At 36.7% G+C, this 23,864-nt stretch overlaps 1 protein-coding gene across 2 annotated transcripts in view; it reads left to right on the plus strand.

Annotated features, from left to right (window-relative positions):
• LOC131545438 (nephrocystin-4-like) overlaps window positions 1-23,864 on the plus strand; it is a 171,558-nt gene that overhangs the window by 77,401 nt on the left and 70,293 nt on the right. For both annotated transcript variants that reach the window (XM_058784249.1, XM_058784250.1), the window contains exons 9-10: window positions 17,711-17,881; window positions 20,052-20,181. In XM_058784249.1, the coding sequence (XP_058640232.1) occupies window positions 17,711-17,881; window positions 20,052-20,181 (301 nt within the window). The remainder of the gene's footprint in view (window positions 1-17,710; window positions 17,882-20,051; window positions 20,182-23,864) is intronic.

Below are 23,864 nucleotides of genomic sequence, written 5' to 3' on the forward strand. Positions count from 1 at the left end.
AACACAACTTAGCATAAAGGGTTTTATGTATTCATTTCTTTATACTCTAGACGTGCTCTAAGGATTGCTTGGTTTAAGTCTGTTTCAAATTGCTTAAAAATATACAGTTTATTGCAATTCTGTATTCTCTTATTATTGGCAATTATGTGCTTTATACAGTAGGAATTTAATTTATTATCTCTAATAATCATGGTCAGGTGATAACATAGTAATCGTGACAGCCTCAGCGCTGCTTTTGTCTCAGTCATTACCATAAATTCTTTTATTCTGCTCTCTATCTTTTCCTTTGCTCTGTCTGTCGTTCTCTGTTTGAGTTGCAGCTGTACAAGACTGACAACTGATCCCCTGCACAGATAGCTCCTAATGCTGGTCTGTCAACACCAATTTTGCAACGAGGCAGCTCGAACAAGACCCATGTTCGGCCTGAAATGCTGCTTTTAACATTTCTAGATGAGCTTCTGTCAGTTAAGCCACACTAATGTAATAAAGTGTTGTGTGATGCTGAGGGACAGGCCAGCTTCCGGGCGATGTGGGGTTTTGTTGCCGGTCCGCCACTAGCTGTGACTCATGGATAATGGAGAATGAGCCAGAGACTGAGACTTTTCCGTTCCTGTCCCGCGGCCAGTAGATAATTTGTGTTACAGCAGCTTTCATGCGAAGACACTGATTCTGGCGTGAAAAGGGGCTTCTCCTCTGAGGCCTGTAGGAAGGGTGAGCAGAGTTGGTCACGTAATTGTGATTTGTAGTAACGAATGCAATGGCAACGGGTCCTGACATGCTCACGGACACACTAACGTTTTCTGCTGCAATCCTGAGTAATGACACCTCATCCTATCTGGTGACCTGCAGTGGACAGAAAGATTAATAATGAATAATAACATTCTACCGTTCCTCACACAAAAGCTATTGTTAGGTTCCAAAAAATGGATATAGCACACAGGTCATTTGAACTAATTTTTATTGTACTCCTTTAGTCAGTCCACCAAGTTCTTCATGATTTTACGGCACAGAATTTTTTTTGCAATCCTGCATATTTCAGCATTTAACATGAAAAAATAATCACAAAAAGGGCAATCCTGCTTGAAGTTATTGACACGTTACTGTAATAAACATGCATGCTTGAATGAGAAATTTAAGCAAAGGATGTTCTTTGTTAAAAAGAGTTATTAAGCATAATAAATCATGAAAACAAACTAAATGCAGTACTTGAGCTGACTGACACGCACCCAAAGCATGCAAGTCAAATAGTGAATGAATGGTGCATTTATATAGCGTTTTATTGTGTATTGCTGTACACCCAAAGCGCTTTACAATCATGTGGGGTGGGGGGTCTCTCCTCAACCACCACTAGTGTGCAGCATCCACTTGGATGATACGATGGCAGCCACAGGACAACGGCGCCAGTGTGCTCACCACACACCAGCTACAGGTGGAGAGAGAGAGCGAGCCAATCAAGTGGATGGGGATTATTAGGAGGCCATGATTGATAAGGGCCAGTGGAGGGAATCTGGCCAGGACACCGGGGTTACACCCCTACTCTTTATGAGAAGTGCCATGGGATTTTTAATGACCACAGAGAGTCAGGACCTCGGTTTAACGTCTCATCCGAAAGATGGTGCTTTTTGACAGTATAGTGTCCCCGTCACTATACTGGGGCATTAGGACCCACACAGACCACAGGGTGAGCACCCCCTGCTGGTCTCACTAACACCTCTTCCCAGCAACCTAGTTTTCCCAGGAGGTCTCCCATCCAGGTACTGACCAGGCTCAACCCTGCTTAGCTTCAGTGGGCAACCAGTCTTGGGCTGCAGGATGATATGGCTGTGCGCAAATAGTGGTTGAATGATAGATCGCCAAGGCCGATATATTGGCCGATATCAGATATAACGGTTAAACAAAGGAATTAATGTATACAAAAAGTATTATAACGATTGCTTTTATATTATTAGTAATAGAAAGGCAACCATTATAATACTTTCTTGTTTGCTGTCAGCATTCAGCAAATACGCATTTATATAATTTAAACAAATCTTTGAATGACTAATTAACATTTAGTTTCACAAACCTTGCAAAACTTAGTCGGATCAAGCTGAGAGATCTTGTGAAGTGTGCATTTGTATCCTGCATGATTGCGTGCGCTCTGCTTGACGGTTGGTCCATGCGAATTGAATGCTTTAAACTTTAAACTCGTGATTTCAAATTATGCTGTGCTTTATAAATTTGCCTGTATATATGTGTGTGTGTGTGTGTATATATATATATATATCTGGGCTTGACATTAAGCATTCTCATGTGGTTGTCCTTCAGACAAGTAAATTTGTCATTTACTTGTCCGAGTATAAAAGTTACTTGCCCAGAGAGAAAAAATTAAGTTAAATTGAGTTATAAATATAAATATTTATTGTAGTTATACAAAACACATTTAGTTTATTTAGATTTTTCTTTTTAAATGAAATAATGAACAAAATAATAAAGTGTGATAATACTATTATATTTTAAAATAAAAAGCTAGAATTAAATACAAATACAATTATTTTATAGTAAACTTAAAAATAAAATGCTAATATTTACTTATTAGCTTTAACCTGCAGTTACAAATGAATAAATAATGTTTTGATACATAAAACGTTGAATACTGATATTTGAAATTAATTTTTATTTATTTATTTGTTTATTTTTTAAATACTGTAAATGTGAAATTAAAACCACCAGTAGGTGGCATCAAGTCACTGTTAATAAGTGAGTCATTGCGACTGAACCGAATCATTTAAACGGTTGATTCGTTCAGGCACAAAACACCGTCATGTTGCTCAGAGACGCAAAACAGCACTGTGGCTGTGTTTGGAGTTATTTTTGTTGGTGAATAGAGCAAAAACAGGCACTATGGTGTCTAAAATGTAAGTCTCTTAATGTTAACTTCTTGTTTATTGAACTGTTATCACATTTGTAATCATGATGATTTCTGAAGCAAAAAAAAAAAATATCTTGAATTTTCTGATCATTCTTCATGCATTGTAATTGTAATACTGAATCATGCAGTGAAAGAATGCACGTCAGCTAGTCTAACCTAGGCGACTTTATGTAATTATGCGTGCACTCTTTGTTTGATTCTTGCAATATACTCGTTAAAACAACAATTACGAAATTATCGCAAACGATATATAATCGCACACCCCTATAACAAAGGCTATATCACAAATAAAGGCAGTTATTATTGTTTGTGGTATTGACTTTTTCAAGTTACTTGTCCGATTGGGCAAGTAAATTTCTCTTTCACTTGCCCGTCCAAAACATTCACTTGTCCCGGACAAGTGGACAAGCGTTAATGTGGAGCCCTGATATATCTATATACACTTTATACATAGTGTCATTTTCACTATGTTGTGTGTAAAATGAGTGTTACCTTGGCTTTATTTGAAAAATATGACACAGCGTCTCCAGGACATGGCACCGCCGGCAGCAACAACTCTACAGCGAGAATAAAAGTCCCACCCTCTTTCATTGCGTGTATGTTTGGCCGGTGTTTTGCAAATCTCCCCACACCGTGATGTAGACATGGGGGCGTGTTTGAATGAGTCGTTTTAGGTGGGTGTGGTCAAGTCTTAACTTTTATAAAGAATATCTCTTTGGTTTTGAGACTTTAGTCTTTGCAACTTCAGGGATCTTATCTATGCATGAACAGCTTGTAACACTCCAAAGAGAAAGGAAAACTTGAAATCGCATCATATGACCCCTTTAATGCTTTGTCAACCGATTTTAAAAAAATCACACATTTTTTTTGTAATTAATCACAATTAATCGCATATTCACATTGTCATAATTACACACTGAACCTCCAAATTAATGTAGAAACAACATAAAGATAGTATATTTTAAATATGTTTTAATGGCATCCTTTTACTAAGTAGCCTATTATTAATGAAGTATTGATACCAATACTGCAACTGGTTTCTCTATTAAATGCATTTTCCCTCAATTTTACCTATTAATTATAGCCATTCTACATTACAGTATAATTGAAAGCCATTATTTTTAACATTTAATAGGCTCTGAAATATTAAGTGATTTTAAAACAATCTTCACATAAACTATAAATTGTATGCATAAACTATACAGATTAATCTTTATTGATCAGCAACTGGAGCAGTCGAGTGATTTCTCTTTTTCTTTTGTTCTTTGAGTTACATCACTGAAAGACTTCAGCAGGTTTTACTTTAAAGCAGTGCTGTCTCTTTAAAACCTGATGCACATGACGCAAATCTGACACATATCCTATTTTCTCCAAACTCTTTAAGTTTTTTAGCCTACGTCACTGCACCGTTTAGGCGGCGAAACCCCTGGTATGTGTCGCCAAATTCTCGGGTTAAGAAGAATAAAGAAGGGAAAAGTTAATTATCTTCCGAAATGAAGCAGCAATATCTTCTCAGGTAAAAGTTATTAGAACCGTGTCTAGGGACAAGCGGGCCATCACACTGCTCTGACCTTATCAGCCCGTTTGTATCCTATTATTTGATTCGCTCTAGTCGCTTATGACAGAACAGCTAATCACAATGATCTTGTCTTCGGAAAGATTATTTTGTTCACTTACATCAGAAACAGCGAATCCTTTTTAAAACTGGCTGTTGTTCCCACTACATTGCATTGTTATATTTCCAAAAGGTTTTACCCACCAACTAGCGACCGACACTGTTTCATATACTCGCCAACGCAAATTGTTACTCTCATTTGGTGCTTGGCGAGTGTTAATTTTAGGCCCTGCACATAAACAGTCTGTTGTGTGTTACATTAATCAGAAGTAGTTTGGAGAAAATCGAATGTGTGTCAGTGTATAAGATCTGTGCATTACTTCAGAAAGTGTCATTATACCTGCTGCTTTCTGTGTCTTTAATGTAATCAAACCACAAATGAAAATGAGATTTTTTTTTTTTTTTATTCCACCACAAAATCAGTCATTTTGATAGCAAAAATCAAATCCTGGTGGGACTATTTAGTGTTTTGTTGTTGTTGTTGTTTTTAAAGCTTGACACAGGCTACTTGTCTGCTGTTTGGACAGGAGCTTGTGAAAAACCTCTCTTTTTGTGTTCCATGGAAAACAAAGCCGTTTGTATTAGTGCTGGGCTGTTTGACCAAAAATCTGTATCACCTTTTTTTTAGGAAAAGAATATGAAGCAGATTGCATAAAACAGTTGCACAATGACTGCATTTTAATCACGATCCAAACATACATGCTAGATGTAGCATGAGCAATTTTTGATGTAAATTAGATTGTATAATTTCAACATTTAAAGCAAAAACAGAACGGTCTGACCTTAGCTTTGTGATATTATGCTACATAAAACATATCTGCACAAAACAAAAACAGCAGACGGACTGAATGAGAACGAAGATTCACTTTCTGACAGCAGGAGGCACTTATGGAACAGCAGCGACACAGCGTTTCCTTGGTTACTGCTGTAAACAAAGCAGCACTGCAGTGTAAATACTGCAATAATATGCATTATATGGAGTTATACTATGGGGCCGTTAAATGCTTGAATCTGATTGGCCGATGAACGTTCTAAGGTGTGCAATTATTTTCAGGGAAACGCACGGCGAACATAGTTCCAGGCAGCTCTTGACCGCATTACATGACCGTATCACTTCACCAAATGATTTCTGTTATTTCAAAGGTCTTACAACAGCAAAATAACCGAAACCTACAACGACACTGGCCAAACAAATAAATATAGTAAACAAAAGGATAAAAACGACACATCATGTCCATGTTTTTACCACAAAATGACGTTTTATGTACGGAAAGCTATCTCTCCTGCTCTCTCTCCCTCATAGACGCACATACAGTTTGCACACACGTTAACATAAGTGCTAATGTTCTTAGCGCTACTCTGACGATTTTATCAGTAACATAGTTTAACAACTTAAAAACTACATGACTTCTCACAAGCGAGGTAACAACAACGGCGCCGTTCGTGAAGAAAATTAACTTGACTTTCACTATAACTAGAGACATTGCTGCCGAACACTATTGAGAGACGCACAGACTCTCTCTCTCATAACTTAGTTATTAACTGCATTAGCCCGTCGTCAATTATTACTTACGTAAGATGATATACCATCTAATCTTTCCAAAGACAGTTCTCCTCAGCAATACATTCACATAAACTCCTCACCCCCAGTTCAGCATGAAGGTTTTTCTTCCAATATTTCACGCATGGTGAAATGAGTTTGCCTGTACATTATTTTGTCCTCTTTGCAATCGTCTTCAGTGTCTCTGGCTTCTGTTAACGGTCATTTACAGTTGGTTTATTTGCCCAGTTAAAGAATTAGTTGCATGTTATTACTAGTTTTAAAAGTTTGCCAACCATTAGTCAAAAGTTAACAGGGATCCCCTCAATTCATGTCTACAATGTCTACAATGCTTAGCCATTTGTACCGTTATATCACTTTTAAAAAAAAATCATACCATGTGTGTAATTCAAACCAGTTTAATGTTTGAATCGGTATATTGCCAAGCACTATGCATAAATGGCTGAACTATCCCTTTAACCTTTGTGGCATTTGTAAAAGACACTCTCAAAGAACAATGGAGGAAGTGTGAAGTGCTTAGTCAGATTAGCCTTCAATAGAATTCTTACCATAAGGCATGAGGACCAACTGGAATCAGGCCGTGAGCTCACCTGGTGAGTTTTGCAGGGATAATGATCCATCTTGGATTTGACAGCCATTTCTCACCATTTTATTAGCAGTGGAGCGCCGCGGAGGAGGACAGTCAGACTGAGTAAAAATGTTTTGATTTAGTATGGAAAAAGAGCACGTAACTGAATAAAGCACTTCAAAATCAAATAGACCGCAGCGACCATGTGGGCTGCTACATGCAGGGGGCGGACACAACAGATTTCAAAAGAACAGCTCTTTGATAGCATCTGAGAATTCATATGGATACGTATGGAATACATTTTCAAACAACGCTATGGTGTAAATGAAATATGACGTGTCCTGCTGCAGAGGAAAATAAAAAGGTGACCAGTGACATGCTGCAGGTCAAGGAGGCCTGTCATACCTAGAAAAAGTGGTTTTGCTAATATTCCCATTCATCTCAGTGGAAGTTTCTTGACTGGCGTGGGACATTGTGGAAGTAGGCCAATTTTTAGCTAATTTTTTCAGCCATGCACATTTTCTTTACTTAGTGAATTATTCAGTCACTTTCAGAGAACTTTAGGCAAAGTCGTGTGTTTGTTTTTTTTTTGTTTTTAAAAATATATATAATGTTTTTTTCAATCCAAATCTGAGGTTCATGTATTATATAAATATAGGCAAAAACGTCCTTAAAATAAAATAAAACCATTTTGGGTAAATGTGGTTCCATAGTAATTTAATTATAAATTATAGTAATTTTTTAATAATTTGTTTTATTCAAATTTATAATTTAATTTAAATATCAGACAGCTACTTTTAGCCATAAACGTACTTTTGCCTGTCAAACTGTGTCATTCTGGCATCTACCAGCAGGGCCTATCTGGGCCATGCTAACTGTTCAAACCTTGAACCCTTGCTGTGGGTAAATTAATGTTCCATATCCCACAATTCTAGATTAAGAGCTTAACCAACACTCTAAGAGCACTGAAGTTATTGGAGCAGAAATCGATGGAGCTCTACAATTGATTTACCACTAACATTCAGCTCTTTTACAACAGCACTGCTACATGCTTTGGTAAGAAGCATGATTTATTTTTGAAGCTAAACCTTGCTGATTAAATTTCAGCCTCCATGTTTCGTCTAGGAAGACACTTATTCTGTTAGTCAGTGTGACCTGCTTGAAACTCGGTGTCTAAGAGCTTGATGAAGCTATATTACTCCTTCATTTTGCGTTGAGTAAATTGTGGCCAACTTTCTGCTCACATGGCGTATAAATTATGCAATGCCGTTGCACAGCCCATATCAGCTTAGATGCTCCTTCACATCTGTGGCAGAACACAAACAAACAGCATTTCTGCATTTTTAAAGGGTTGCTGATGTTGTTTTAATTGGGATCAAGTCATGCACTTTGTTTTTTTTATGCGCTTCATGCATTTTTTTTTTTTCTCTGTCTCTCTTTCTCTGTCTACGATGTTCATTCAGTTCCTCATTAAGGCCTGATTTCCTACAGGCTGTCTGGCTGCACTCCCTCAGTCTTGTGATAAAAAGATGATTGCGGAGCAGTAATGCTTATTTATACATTTTTCTTTTATTTGTATTTTTCCCATTCTGTCGGAAATGTCACACAAATGTTAATTAAATGTTAATCAAACATCACACAGTAAGAGAGCCCATGTCTTCGCCGTTGTGCGACTATATTTAGCAGTACAGAGAGGTCAGTCTACGGCAGGGTCTGATGCCTTCGCTCCAGGGGTTTGCATGGGAGAGCGGGAACAGGAAAAACAATGGACGACTAATTAGTATGAATGTCAATTTCTCCCACTGAGAAGTTCATAAATCTCCTGGCCAGCCTACTGGGAGTTCACCCTGTCACATTGAGCCTCACTTTCCAGACCTCTCCTGTGCATCTGTCTGCATTGATCCCATCACATACTGTACTTCTAAGTGTGTGGGAGCATGAACAAGGCTCTCCTGGAAGTACTCTAAGGTGAAAAGTAAATCGAGGGAAGCTGAAGCAGTGGTTTTCAAGTGCTTTTGCTTAAGGATTTTATCAGTCAGGACCTTCAGGACTTAAATTAGCAAATCAACATGTAATCAACATTATTTAACAGTAAACAAAATGTCATTAAAATCAAAGATAAAAACATGTATTTCTAATATGTAGTAGTAATGATCAACCCCCAGTTATGCAGATAATGCTTAAGCCTAGTCTCAGACTAAAATGTAAGTCTGAGCTGTTTCAACTGAAAGAAACTTGCATTGATTGGTCTTAAAATATACCAATGCCCTTTTTTTCCTTTTCAAGAGGGATGCCAGTAATGTTTTTTGTTTTTTTTCTATGGCACGTTTATAAAAATTACTTAAATGTCCTTATTGAACTATGGACTAAATCTGGCTTAGTCCTGTCTGTGAAACCAAGCAAATATGTATTAAGGTTTGGAGTCAATAAGATTTAGTTTTAACTCTCTTATGCTTGCCAAGTCTATTTGATAAAAAAAATAAACTATAACATTGTAAAACTATAACATTGTGAAATGTTATTGTAATTTTTTTTTAAAAAGTGTTCTAATTTAATATATTTAATTTATTCCTGTGATGGCAAAACTTTTCAGCAGTCATTGCTCCAGTCTTCAGTCCAGTCTTCTTACTTGTGTGTTAATAATATGCTCATTTGGTGCACAACATTGTAATGTTGAAAACAGTAGTGCTGCTTAATATTTTTATTTAACCGTGATATTTTTTTTTCATGATTCAAAAGATGTTTAATAAAAGAACAGTATTTATTTTTGACCAAATATTTGACTTTGTATAGATTATATCAAATGAATACACTGTGAAACAAATTTTTATAAAAGGTTTTGTTTCAATTTTCATTTTTAACTTTATGTAGTTTGACATGCAGAATATGAAAATCACATTACTTTTTTTGTACATCATTAACAGTACTCATGAAAACTAAAAAAAATTAATACAAATGTTGACATCTTATACAAGCTAATCTGTTGTTACTCATGAGTCATATGTAAAAATTACATGGCACATGCATAATACTGGAATAACAACAGTTTAACACAAACACTTCCCAAAAGTGTTGTCCAAAACTTCAGAAGTGTACTTTAGATGATTTTAGTTTTTTATGACTGGAATGTTTCAGAAAGTGCTAGAATAATACAGAATATACCAGAATGTTACAGAAACGTCTAGAATATATTCTAAATATTTACCAAAATGCTTATGCTACGTGAAAATAAATAGTGCAGTAATAATTAGCACCACAGAATTACAGAAGAACCATAATTAAAGTCAAACAAGTTTTTGTTACTTGTGTTATATCATATGCTATTGCTTTCCAAAAATATGCACACTCATTTGTCTAGTTGCATTTGCAGTTAACAGTGTTTTTCAGAAACAAATATTTAAAGATTGTGACCCACCCGTTGAGAACCACAGAGCTAAGCACTGTTACCTCTGTACCTCTGTCTTCCTACGTACCTCTAACCTAGTTTTTCCACTTGAGTTTCTCTCAATCACATTGGTTTTGTCTATTACCTTCCTTCTCATTCTTTACATCCCCTCCCTCCCTCTCTTTTCATTTACTACTTCTCTCTAGACTTCACCTAATTTAGGGTCTTTCAACTGCAGAGTTGATGCTTCACTCTTCATCTGTGTGATTCAGAGTGAGGATAATCTCACAGTGGGTAGTATTTCAAATTCAGCCTTTTTTCATATATTCATATCACATTGTCCTTATTTAGTATTCGTACATTTTGTCTCGAGTTCTTTTGATGTCTGAGTCCAGTTCGCTTGAAAGCATTTGTCCAAACTCGGATGTGTCAACACCTTTTCCTTTTGCATTTGATATTGTATGAAAACAATTCATCCTAATTTCCAGAAATTAATTGCAGTTGATGACACAGCTTTGTTGAAAAGTTTGGGGCTATCTTAGTAGTAGTAGGTTTTTTTTTTCTTTTTTTACCAAGGTTGCATTTATTTACTAAAACAAAATACAGGAAAATTGTGAAATATTTTTACAGTTTAAAATAACTGTTTTCTATTTTAATTTATTTTAAAAATGTAATTTATTTCTGTGGTTGCAAAGCTGAATTTTCAGCTGCCGTTACTCCTCAGTGTCGCACAATCATCTATTTGAATTGGTGTTCAAGAAACTATTATTTTTATGTCAGTGTTGACAACAGTTAGCTGCTTTATATTTTTGAGGAAACCATTGTTTTTCAGGATCCATTGATGCATGCAAACTTCAAAAGAACTGCATAAAAATCTTTTGCAACATTATAAATGTCTTTAATGCTACGTTTGATCAATTTTATGCATCCTTGATATATAAAAGTATCAGTTCCTTACAGAACCCAAACCTTTGAATGGTAATGTAATATACAAACTCTGATTGGAACGAATCAATCAAGTCAAGTCTGAAAGCTACTTTTTAGACTACTTACTCAATCCAAAGTTTTGAAAGTTACAACTGCATTTAACTTCAGGAGTGGCTCCCGTAAATTACCTTTTCGTGTGTAATGAATACAGGAGCCTCTCCTGAAATTGATACTGATTTTTATGCCTTGCGGCAGTAAACGAAGCATGAATATCAGCAGAAACCCATTTGATTTTGGCTATTTTTTGTTGTAAATGTAAAGAGAGACATATTTACCCCTGGCAGTTGTTAGCAGACGTGTCAAGGCACATACTGTACAGAACCAAAGACTCCCAAAGAGTCACTGTCTGGTTGCTTTTAATGAAAATTCTGTAATTTCTTGAAAAGTGGACAGCTCTGTTTAGCTGCACTGTAATCAAACCGACCAGCATTTAATAGGCTCCTTTGGTGTTACTCTGTCAAAAACACAAAATTTCTTACACGGCCCCCTGGTAAGACCATATGACACATTCATCTCTGTTCCCTCTGAGATTTTTTAAACAAAGACATGAGACAGTTCTGCATTAGTGATCCGAGAGTGTGCTGAGCTAAAGACTCAACACAGCATGTGCAGGAAAGGCCTGGCATCATCCTCTCGCCATGACGGCGGCGAGAGCCAACAATGCATCGCCTTGTCCCTGCCACCCGCCACATGGCTGAGCAGTCCCTGAGGAATACGCCAGCCAAATGTCTGAGAACACAATTTCATTCATCATGCTGCTGTCTCTGCCGGCGAGGTGGAAAAGGAGTTTCCTGACCACAACAGCTTCACTGTGTATTTATATCGACTTCAGTGTTATTTCTGAGAGATTAACTAAATGAAAAGAAAAAAAAAAGGAGGATCGAATGATCTGTCAGGCCTAATTGTATGTGTAGTTGTTTTACTTTTTGTAATTCAATATTCCTTGACGTAATCGTTCTGGTGTCTTCTCAGCACTCTGGGCTCTGTGGCTCTCAAATGTATTATTAGTTTTGTATTTCTGGAATCTTCCGTTGCCTCTCTGATGTCCTGTTTTATGAATTATGGATATTCAGCTGTCTGATGGCTATGAAATTGCCGGCAGCCATCTGTAAAAGATGTTTGATCTTTCACCTTGATTGGTTTATGCATTTATACACTCTTTTTTTGTGAGGACTCAGACATTTAATCAGTTTCTAATGACGAATTCAGTCTTAATTTTGATATCTTTTGTCGACGTTCTAATTCTTCCTTCCGCTTATAAACACGAAGAACTTAATTTCTGCCTCTGGCAATTTCCTGTTTCTTGTAATTGTATTCTCATGTGGCAAAGTTTTGCTTGTTTGCTCTTTAAATTCAGTTTAACATTTATGTTCTTCAGACAGAGCCGCAATGTCGTGACTTTGATGTGGAATTCCTGTTAGTTATGTGGTACAGTGAATCTCATCTGCGGCTGCTTTGATTCGATTTCTCTTTGATGCTTTGCTCTGTCTTTCAGATGCTCTGCTACATTGTTTAAATTGGCATTGCTAGGGCTTCATATGTGTCTTGCAAAGATAATCAGACTTGAAATGTAAGCCATATGAAGAGGTACAGTGTTGTAACATGCATAACTTATGATATCACTACAAAGGTTGTCTCATGTTCCATTGGGGGTCTTTCATAGTGCTTGGTTATCTGATTTTGTGTTTAAGACAAATTAAATGATTTGATATGCTCATTTGAAGACTTTTGAAGATGTTTGTGTCTGTAACTTTTTTTCACCTTCATTGTTTAATTATTTATTTTGGTGTAGTTACCACATTTACCAGTAGGGGCTAAATGGGAGCATTATTTTATTATCCATATTTAGGACTCCTGTAATGCTATTTTTACTTTTAACCAAGATGCTTGTATTGTGAAATATAGTGTTCTGTAATTCCCAGCTTGTTGTACAGAATTGATGAGGTTTAGAATTTCAGAACAATTCTACAGTAGATTGTGCTTGAATTTTTTATTTAGCTGCTCTAAAGTGTGTTTGCAGCTCAGTTCTGACTGAAGTTTGCTACACGACTGGACTTAAGGATGGATACTTCATTACTATTCCGCCTGCTCATCCCCTTCCCATCAGTCCTGCTGGCAGCCCCAATGTAGCATAACGCACACCCGCTGACAGTTCTTCACACTGGACTGCAGCTCACGGCAGCCTTGCACCCCTGCCCAAAGCCTCGCTCCAACCTCCACACCACCAGCCACTTTAATAGCTCAGCTTGTTACCAAAACCAGCAGTTATCAATGTGTTTCCAGAGCTGGCAGTGATTCCGCCCTGCTTTGATTTATTGTGTGGAAGCTGAGGGTAAAGGATGTTATGGTGTGTTTTATGATCATTGCTGACTTGGGTGCCATGTCATTGCTTTGTTACTGTCTGGGCACATTTGAGTTTTCTGCCATTTTAAAGAGTTACTTATGACGGCTTGTGTCCATAGGGTTTGTTCTGAGCAGTGTTGAAATCATACGCAATACCTCCAATTCATTTTACAACTGGAGTTCAGGGAATTTCATCACCGTGCTTTTAAAGTCCACAGCTTCAGTTTACATCTGATAATGGTTTGATTTATTGTAATTAATTCTTGATATTCCATCTTGCTTGTTTCAAACATATTAATATGCAAATAGTTTGAAAAATTCTTGACGTTTTGCTTTACAGTGTTTTAGAGTGACATTTTAACAACTACATTTCAATCTACCATTTACAGAGATTCAGTCCACGTTCATATTTCTGTCTTTTTTTGCTCTGAATTACAATGCTGTTTTACACTGTAGTTTTAAAGGCAGTATAAAATTAAAATTCAGTTTTCTAAAAAAATAAATGTTATAGATCTTACTGTGAACAATTTATCCAAGCCTGTTTTTTTTTTTGTTTTTTTTTGGCACAGTCAAAATGTCATAACTGGACCTTTGCAAATCATTTAGTCTGCTTAAACCTTGCCTTTGCAAAGTTCATGTTCATCTGCCTCCACTTTTGAGTGCAACAACCAATGCGTGTTTTCCATGTTATGACCAAAATCGTATATCACGATATGAGTGCTTTTTTCTTATTTTTCACGGTAACAATATATTTCACAATATAGTTAATTTTTTAGCAAAATATTTGATAGAAATTTCCATATAAAAATACCATAGAAATTTCATACTAATTCTTGTCACCAGTGTCAGTATCACAAAAGAACTAATACTAGCCTAAACTAAAAATAGAAAAAAACTCAAGTTCACTGAATACAAGTAAACAGTCAGTGATTAAACAAGAATAAGAAACTAATTACAAGCAATAGGACAAAACACTACAGTAGAACAAGTAAATAAGTAATGCTACATATTTTAAAGTAATCAAATGTATAAAAACACTGCAGACTGTGTGATTACAAATGTGATTTAGTCAAGAGCAGTGAGAGATTTTCTCTCTTTTATTGTTTGATTAACATGAATGATAGACAGCAAGAATATTAGACGGCTGTTATGAATGTAAGAGCTGCCCGGATCCAATATCCTGTTACACATGTGTTTTCTTTCTCACCTGTTTGCTTTCACTTAAGACCTACTGTGTTTATGAGGATACTTGCAAAGACACGCATTTTGACACATAAAAATAACCGTGCAAGGCCTATAAAGTGGCAAAGATAACTTGTTCAATACTACTTCACGTGCATGCTCCTCTCTGACGCTCAGAAACCGTCTTTTAGACAGCGTGCACATTTGGCGAAATTAGTTCTCTTTCACTGCTGACAACTTGTTTTTAAACCGCAATGCTTAAAAATGCGGTAAGTTTTTGTGACCGTACAGCAATGTGATGTGAGCGTGTAACCGCGATAGAGACGGTAGTCCAAAATCTTTTTGTCTCGGATGACAAACTTCGTCATCTAACGGTATATCGCTCTCCCAAGTCTGTAGCTACTTCCATTTCAATGCAACATAAAATATTTAATTAATCTGGGCTTCTCTGGACCTTTATGTTTCTTGTATATCCATGCCATTTCTTGTTTCTCAGTCAATAGGCAGGAAAGATAGCAATTAATGTGTTATATAAAAGACATAATTCTAATCAGAGTCATCTCCAGAGAGAGATTCCGCATCAATCTCCTCAAAAGCTCTTGCAGAGCGGGAAATGCTCCAGAATGAAATTGTGTTGACTCCAGTGAGAGGGGAGCTTGGGAGCTGACAAGAAGGATTCCGGGTAAATTATGTAGCAGCGATTATTTCCATCTTCAGCCCATGTTAGGTTGAACAAAAGCTGGGGAACTTCAGTTTAAATATCTGAACTGTTCTAAGTATTATGTAAGGATTTGTAGGAAATGTCTCCTTAGTGGAAAATTGGCTATATGCCGAGTCTGCACCTTTATGAATAGAACGCTATTAGAAAGAAAGTGTTTCTTGGAGGCAGTGCTTTATTTAGAAATATGGTTACCAGTAAATATCCCAGCATGTGCTATGTATCTCTCCAGGTGTCACTAATGGAAGAGTGCATATGAGTTCATTTTGCTTTAATGGCAGCACTTAAGCTGCATCAACTCCACAAAGCTGTTGATGATCATGTTCTTCAGCATGATTTGAGAATGAACCAAAGAGCATCTTGAGCTTCAGTGGAAGCAAGAACATCTGACAGTTTATTCAAAGGAGTTTACTTGATCAGGTTTATTTGATTAGTAATCTAGAAATTGCACAGAATCTTACATATTTCTTATTTTTTATCTATTTATTTATCAATTTATTTGTTTGTTTGTTTTTGTTTACATTTAAAAAAAAAAAAAAAAAAGGTGAATCTCAGACTTTTTACTGAGGCCTAGACTTTGGCACCCCATTTAAAAAAAGTGTTATAATTCATTATATTCTTAAATGTTAGTTTTATTATCATTAATAGTAGAATTGACATTGTTAATATTAATAATAACATTATGATTGTTAAAATTATTATGTAATTTATTTATATATTATCTATATATTTTTAATAATGTATGATAAATATATTTTATTTAAAAGTATTACATTGAAATATTTAAAATGTTGCTACTGTTATCTTTAAACAATAAAACATATTAGTAATAGTCTTGAAATATATATTTATTATATATAAATTAAATACTTCAGTCAATTACATTTCACATTATTGTATTTTCTTCTGCACTGTGATGATGTGCACTTGTCTGTGGTTGTGAAAGGAAATGACACTGCTTTCTCTGAGAACCAGGTTCTTTTGAAAGATCATAATTGAGTTCATTTGTGACATTTGTACTCAAGGCTGATAGTGCCATAGTGGGTCTGAGAGACTGAGGGACTGTTGTCCCTATCGCTAAAGGTGATTGTAAATCTCTCACTCTCTCTCTCTCTCTCTCTCTTTCACAGTGTCTCTCTCTCACCCTGTGAAGTGTGAAATATATCTCTTTGAGAGAGATAAAGCTCTTGTATTAACACTCTTTGCTGAACTGGAGAGTATTTACCATACAGCCTATATATCACTGGCCAGATACATCAAACCTCAGAGGGAGGTGGTAGTGAGAGAAAGGGGGGCTGAATAATTCCTTCTCTCCCTTGCTCTTTTTCTATCATGATTAATTACGGTGAGCTGAGCCTGACCAGCTCATTTATTGATTGGCTTTAATGCCTGATCCCAAGGGATCATAGCTAAGCCGAGAGGAGGCTCAGTTCTCCATCTTTTTTTCTCTCTCGTTCTCATTTTTATCAGTCATCTTTATTTTATTTCACTCTGTCTGTTTAGTTTGTGTATATGTGTGTACATGTGTACATGTCGTGAGATAAAAGGTTGATGTATTTCTTATCTGTGTGATTATAGCTACTGATTCTGGAAAGTTTCTGGCAGCACAGATTTAAAATAAGAAATCACTCTATATATAATGTATTTAATATTTATAAATGCATTTTTATTTAAAATTTTAAATATTAAATTTTTATATATATTTAAATGTTTAAATTGTCATTTCCTGTCTTCTTTGCCATCGCGTCGTTCCAAAGCCGTAAGATCTTTGTTCATTTTTGGAACACAAATTAAGGTATTTTTGATGAAATCTGAAAGCTTTCTGACCCTGCATATACAGTAACGCAACTGACACATTCAAGGCCCAGTAAGGTAGTAGGCTACGAGAATACTTTTGGTGTGCAAAAAAAAATTAATAAATAATGACTTTAAAGAAATTGTTGAACAAAGTCATTATTTTTATTTTCTTTGTGCACAAACAGTATTCTTGTAGCTTCATAACGTTACGATTGAACCACTGATGTCACATGGACTATTTTAACAATATCCTTACTACCTTTCTGGGTCTCGAACATGGTAGTTGCGTTGCTGTCTTTGCAGGGTCAGGAAGCTCTTGGATTATATAAAAAAAATCTTAATTTGTGTTCCCGAAGATGAACGAAGGTCTTACAGGTTTGGAACGACATGAGGGTGATTAATTAGTGACAGAATTTTCAGTTTTGGGTGAGTTGGGAATAGTGGAAAAAAGTCCAAAAAAGAATGTCTAAATCTTGGTGTCTGCCAAGCAATCATGACTTTAACTTATCCATCCAACCAAGTAAGTCATATTCAAAGAGCGACAGCCTGTTCTAATAACTTGAAACATCAAATGATGCCATTCGGGGACAAACTGAGAGCGAAATGTCTCTTTCTCAGTTTCTTTCTCTCTCTATTTCGCTAGATGACATCCACAGCTGTGCCCAGAGCAGCGTTTATGCAGTGTGTGCGTTGGTGTGCTTGGAGTCTGTTTTCGGATCCTGGAGGCCCCGGAGAGAATGTGTGCCTCCACTTGCAGGGCGGTGCTCTCCCCAACCCTTGGGGTGTCATGGTCTACTCTGCAAGCACACAGCAGGTAATGATTGAACACATACAAACACACACTGGAATAATGATAATATCACACAACGTGCCACTCCCATGCAGGCTGTTTTAGAGTCCTTATGCAATGCCTCTAATCAGAAGGTTGCAATTAAATTAATGGTGGCAGACTAATTATGTAATTATACGTTAAGAGCATAGTGCTAAAAGAAATCTGACTCTATTGTGGCATTAATGGCACTGATTAAGAAGGAAGACAAAATAAGAGCAGTTGGATTATATCACTCATAAGGACCACATATGCGGAAACTCGTGTAAGATTTACAAGATCTTTTTTTTTTTTTTTTACAAAACATTTTTAGTTGTTTATTTTGCATGTTGATTGTAGAATAAACATTTATTTTAGTATATAAAGTTTGGGGTCAGTCGGCTGGTAGTAATTTTTTTTTATATTATTAACAAATAATATATCAATTTAAAAGAACTTTTATTTTATTTTATTGTATTTTAAAATGTAAATAATTCCTATACTGGCAAAGCTGTATTTTTAGTAGTCAAGAAACATTTTAAATTATTATTATCAGTGTTGGAAACAGTTGCGCTGCTTAATATTTTTGTGGAATCTATGATACTTTTTTCAGAATTCTTAGATAGAAAGTAAAAAAAAAAAACAATTTATTTAAAATATAAATGTTTTGTGATATTATGAATATGAATGTTTCTTTTGATGAATTTATTGACTCCAATCTTTTGAAGAGTAGTGCATGTATTCGTTTATTTGTTTATTGTAGATCTGTTGAAGTCAATGGCATCTGCATGCCAAACTTCTTTTTGCAGTAATTCTTCAGCGTCATGCAAATTGTTTTGTTTTGGTTATGAGCTGAATGAGAAGCCAAACACTGTAAATGTGTGACAAAACGTGCCAAGCGGAAAATGCTGCGTGATTGAGCAGAAATGTACAATTTGGTTGGTTTTTCTTGATGCATTTTATTCTCAGAATAAAGCTGTTAATAGAGGAACAGCATTGTGAAAAATAAGGAAAAAAAATAAATAAATCAATAGATTTAGCTATTATGAAAAAGAAAAACATGTTGAAAAGTTACATTTCAAATAAAGCATTAATCCAGAACTGATTATTCATTCCAAATGATGCAATACAAGACGATAAATAAATGCATGATGAATCAGACATCTGAAAGGGATAGTTCACCCGTTATCATTTACTCACCCTCATGTCATTCCAAACCTGTATGAGTTTTTCTCTTATGTTGAACATAAAAAAGATATTTTGAAGAATGCTGGTAATCAAATAGTTGATGGTCCCCATTGACTTCCATAGTATTTCTTTCCTTACTGGACCAACAACTGTTTGGTTCTTCAAAATTCTTTAAAATATCTTCTTTTGTGTTCAACATAGGAAAGAAAAGTATACAGGCTTGGAACGACATGAGGGTGAGTAAATGATGATAAAATGTTCATTCTAAAACCTTATGTCATTTATTTCTGATCTTACTTGGGCATTTTAAAACTCTGATGTTATTGTACATTGCCTTATAATTATACTAATTTGAAAAAGGCACTTCGTGTCAAAAAAGTTGCAGACAACTGAGACCTACTACTGTAGACAACAACAACTAGATTTTAATGTGTGGCTCATTTCGGCACTCACGTCATTGGTCTAATCAGTCCTGAACAACATTATTACATGATGTTCTTCATTAGCTGACATTAACCCAGGCATCCTCTTTGTACAAAGTCTCCCCTTGTTCTTGAACATTTGAAGGCCAGTTTAACAGGAACAGCTCAACAAAGTGTCTAAGTTGTCCTCTAATCACTAAGAACCATCATTACTCTTTCATTAGCCTGTTATCCATCTTCTCTATTGTACTGATGTCATATTAAAGTCGATTAACATGATTAGGAAATTGTGGGCTGCAGTTCCTGTGGCTCTTTCACCATGGCAACTTTCCCAGGCCGTAGTTACGCTAAATGCTTCATCAGTGGGGATGAATAAGTTTAGATTGAATGTGTGAGGATTTCACACTCTAGAGTAGAGGTATGCATTCCCGCGGCTCTCCCGCGGGAACAGCGGGACCCGACCAGAATTCAGAATCCAGTTGAGAGAAATAACACCGAGTACTCAACATCTGGTAAACATTCATGAATACACTCTCTTGAAAGAAAGTTTTGCAATTTTCTCACAGACAAATTCGGGCAAATGTGTCATCAAGTTCAAGTTTTCATCTAGTGTGGAAGGAGCTTCTTGCAGCACGGCGTTGAAAGTGAGCCACCGGGAAACATCGCCACCTAAGAAGTTACTTTCAGCATACCAAGGTGAGTCAGGGTTTATTGTTGTTTCTCTGCTCGGATGTGAGACCTTTCATTTCTGCCTTGTGCAGATTTACAAGGCTGTGATTCTCCATCCAGAGAAATAATCAAAGAGTTGACACAGAAATTAAACACCACTCTTGGTAGAAGGTCTGTCTTCAGTGCTGCTACATTTCCAGCCAATTGTCTTGCATTTTTCATTGAAATACAGGCTTTTTAAAGTGTTTTACAAGAATATGCTTAATCTTTTTACTGACTATTGCATAGGAAACTCAGAAGCAAAGACTAGGAGACTCTGGTGTATCTTCAGCAGGATTCTTTATTGAGTCATCAAAGTCTGACTAGGGATCTGTTCATTGCGCTTAGAGACAAAGCACCTGAGAGACGAACTTTTCTTAACAGAATTATTAATCTGATGTCATCCTAAATGTGAAATACAATGTACTTCCCTTTAGTTTATTCATTTGATATTATGTGAGGACAGATCTTAAACAGATTCTTAAATTTGTAATTCCAGTGTACAGTGTAAATAGGCATCTAAAGTTCTGGGTTACTAAGTTTTGTTGGTTGAGTTGTTGTCAAACAGTCCTTTGGAGTACCATACCTGTGCATCTCATGATGTACAAAACGGTTTGTTTTCTGTCTTTATTAAGATAGGAGGTTTAACAATAGGAAGATCTCCCAAAAGTTCTTGGAGTTAGATTCTTCGTCAGCTAGAAAGTATTACTTTCATTCAACAAGGATGTATTAAATGTATCAAAAGTAAATGTATTTTTTTTTAATAAAGTTAGAAAGGATTTCTATTAAGAATCCTGGAAAATTTCAAAACAATTCCAAAACAGCGCCAATGGGCGTGGAAATTTCTGCGGGTGATTTATTGGCAATGCGCAAATTAAAGAACACAGACGCAACATCTTATTTCCATAATGACCAACGCAATCTACCAAGCACCGCACAAATAAGTGTAAGAGTATGTTCAGATTCGGATAATGTGTTCTTCTGGCATTCCAAATAAATTAATACGTGTGGAAAAAATCCTCTCCCTTCTACCACTCGCACTCTGTTCCCTGCTATGCCTCCTCCTAGCAACAACAAACGCAGCCATTTCAAATGCAAAATAGTTTAAGACATGCTTTTATGGGCGGTAAATAATGGCGCAATTACCAGTAATTTGACAAGCGCAAACGTTAGTGAATAGTGTTGCGTGACTCATTTTAAAACTCTCCTCCCATAAATTTTGCGTCTGAAAGGGAAACTCCTACAAATGCATATTCAATAAGGTCAGACGCAAAAATAGCACTAATTCTTCACTTTGCATCTTTAGTAAATCCTGACAGTACTATTTTAATACCAAAAGATGGTTTGCGATGGCACAAGCTGTTAGCATTAATAGACTTATTTTAAATATATACAGTTAGGTCAAATTAAAGCTCAGAGTGTACACTTTAAGCCCATATTCATTATATAACTGTAACTTGAATATGTTTTGGTCAGTGGCTAAAATAATAAAAAATGTGCCTGTGTCCAAATATATATGGACCTAACTGTATATATTTTTAAATAAATAAATATATTGAAACGTATTTGAATATATCTTATTCAGTCTTTTTGTCTTTGCCTGTTAAAGTTGCCAAGTATTTGTTACCAAGTTACCAAGTACTGTTTTCCCTTAACCCAAATTATTAATAATTAATTTGACATTTTTGTTATGAATTATTATGGATCTGATCCTGAATAGTTGGAGGAAGAATTGTCATGCCCAAATGAATCACCCTTAATATGTTGGGGGAAATAATTACAGAATTAATGACTACTAATTACTTTTCTGTCACAATCTCTGCCTTCCAATTAAAAGGGAGATTTTGCATATCTCGCATTTCACAGATTCAGATAGCGATCAGCTCCTGGTTGGTAAAATGTTTGGAGGTTGGGGGTCTGACCCACCAGCACGACTTCTGTAGTGCTGTGCGGGTGAAATGTGCTCTGGTCAATTTGAATGTCTCAGGTTTTGCCAAGTCATATAGTCAGGGGCAGAATGAAAGAAGACAGTAGCATATGCTTGCTGTCTTCTTCTTTCACTCTTGCTTCTTTAACTCCTCCTCACTTGAGCTCTACCTTCCTGGGCAAAGAGGGATGAAGCTTCTGGCCTGAGGGCCAGGCACTCGGCCAAGTCTATAATCTCTCTCTCTCGCTCTCTCGCTCTCTCTCTTCTAAGACATGGACTCCCAGCATGCATGAATCTTCAAACACCTTACCATCTCTCTATCGCTACTTATGTCTCTGAGATTTCTTCATTAATATTGACAGATAACCTACAGCTAGTGCCATTGGTTGAGTCACGGTTGGTTGGTCAGGATATAATATTTTGATACTATTCAGCTGGGTCATAGTTGTCTTTGGTATTTTATAAAATCTACATGCTTGGCTTTAAATGCTTAAAAACAAATCTGTTAATATTTCATGAACTACCTTATAAACTTCTCCCATCTCTTCACAGCAAAAATGTGCATTGTTTTTATGCGTTCTGACTGTCAAAGAGCCAGAGAGCAAGAGAAGAGTGTGAAACGCAGGCAGCGATGATCAGAATTTGTTCATTTCTCTCTTTGATGTTGGTTGTTCTATCTACTACCAATGAATGCTGATCAAAGCAAAAAGATGGCCTGTGATTTTGCCCTTTAGCCAGTCGTGCACAGTATTTACCAATGCATGATTCATAATGAAAGTGTAGTTGTGAGAACATCCATGTGTATTTATGAGAGCGCATTTCGTAGTGCACATGTCAGCAGTTCGATTAGCCCGCGTGAATCACCGCTGACATGGCAGCCTGTCCGTCCACATTATGCAGGAAGTCAATCAAGAGTTGATTGGTTCTGTCTCTGGAGATCTCGTTTCTGAGACTAAATACTTTGAAAGTAGCTGATGCTGCCGATCAAACTGTATGTGTTTAAAGCTGCAGCCACTTTGGAGGACTCTTCTGTCAGTGTACAGGATTATGCTGAGTATGTGACTGGCTACATTAGCAATTATGTTGATAACATCATACATACCATACAAGTCAAGAAGTTCCCCAATCAGAAGCCCTGGATAAACACCCAGGTACACCACATGCTGCGTGCTCGATCTCTTGCATTTACATCAGGCAACGAGACTGAGTACAAAGCTGCAAAGTATGGGTTGAGAAGAGCCGTTACAGCGGCTAAGAGGCAGTACAAAGAGAAGCTGGACAGTTTCTACTCTACTGCCGACGCCGGACGGATGTGGCAAGGCCTGCAGCACATTACTGACTACAAGACCACCACAAACACTAATATCAGCCCCTCAGACAGCCTGCCGGATGACCTCAACACATTCTATGCCCGTTTTTCGAGACCTCCAACGTCAACACAGAGAGGAGGCACACACACACTCAGACCACCCAACCCCCCCCCTCCTACCGTCTCATCAGCTGTGGTACACAAAGCACTGAGGAAGATCAACCCCCGCAAGGCAGCAGGGCCAGACAACATACCTGGGCGGGCCCTCAGAGCTTGTGCAACAGAGCTGGTCGACGTACTCACGTCCATCTTTAACCTCTCCCTCAGTCAAAGCACCGTCCCAACCTGCTTCAAAACCTCAACCATCGTCCCCCTTCCTAAGAAGAGCCCCCCAACCTGTCTGAATGACTACAGGCCAGTAGCACTCACTTCAAT

Source organism: Onychostoma macrolepis, chromosome 08, assembly GCF_012432095.1.
Source record: "Onychostoma macrolepis isolate SWU-2019 chromosome 08, ASM1243209v1, whole genome shotgun sequence".
Taxonomy (NCBI): Eukaryota; Metazoa; Chordata; class Actinopteri; order Cypriniformes; family Cyprinidae; genus Onychostoma; species Onychostoma macrolepis.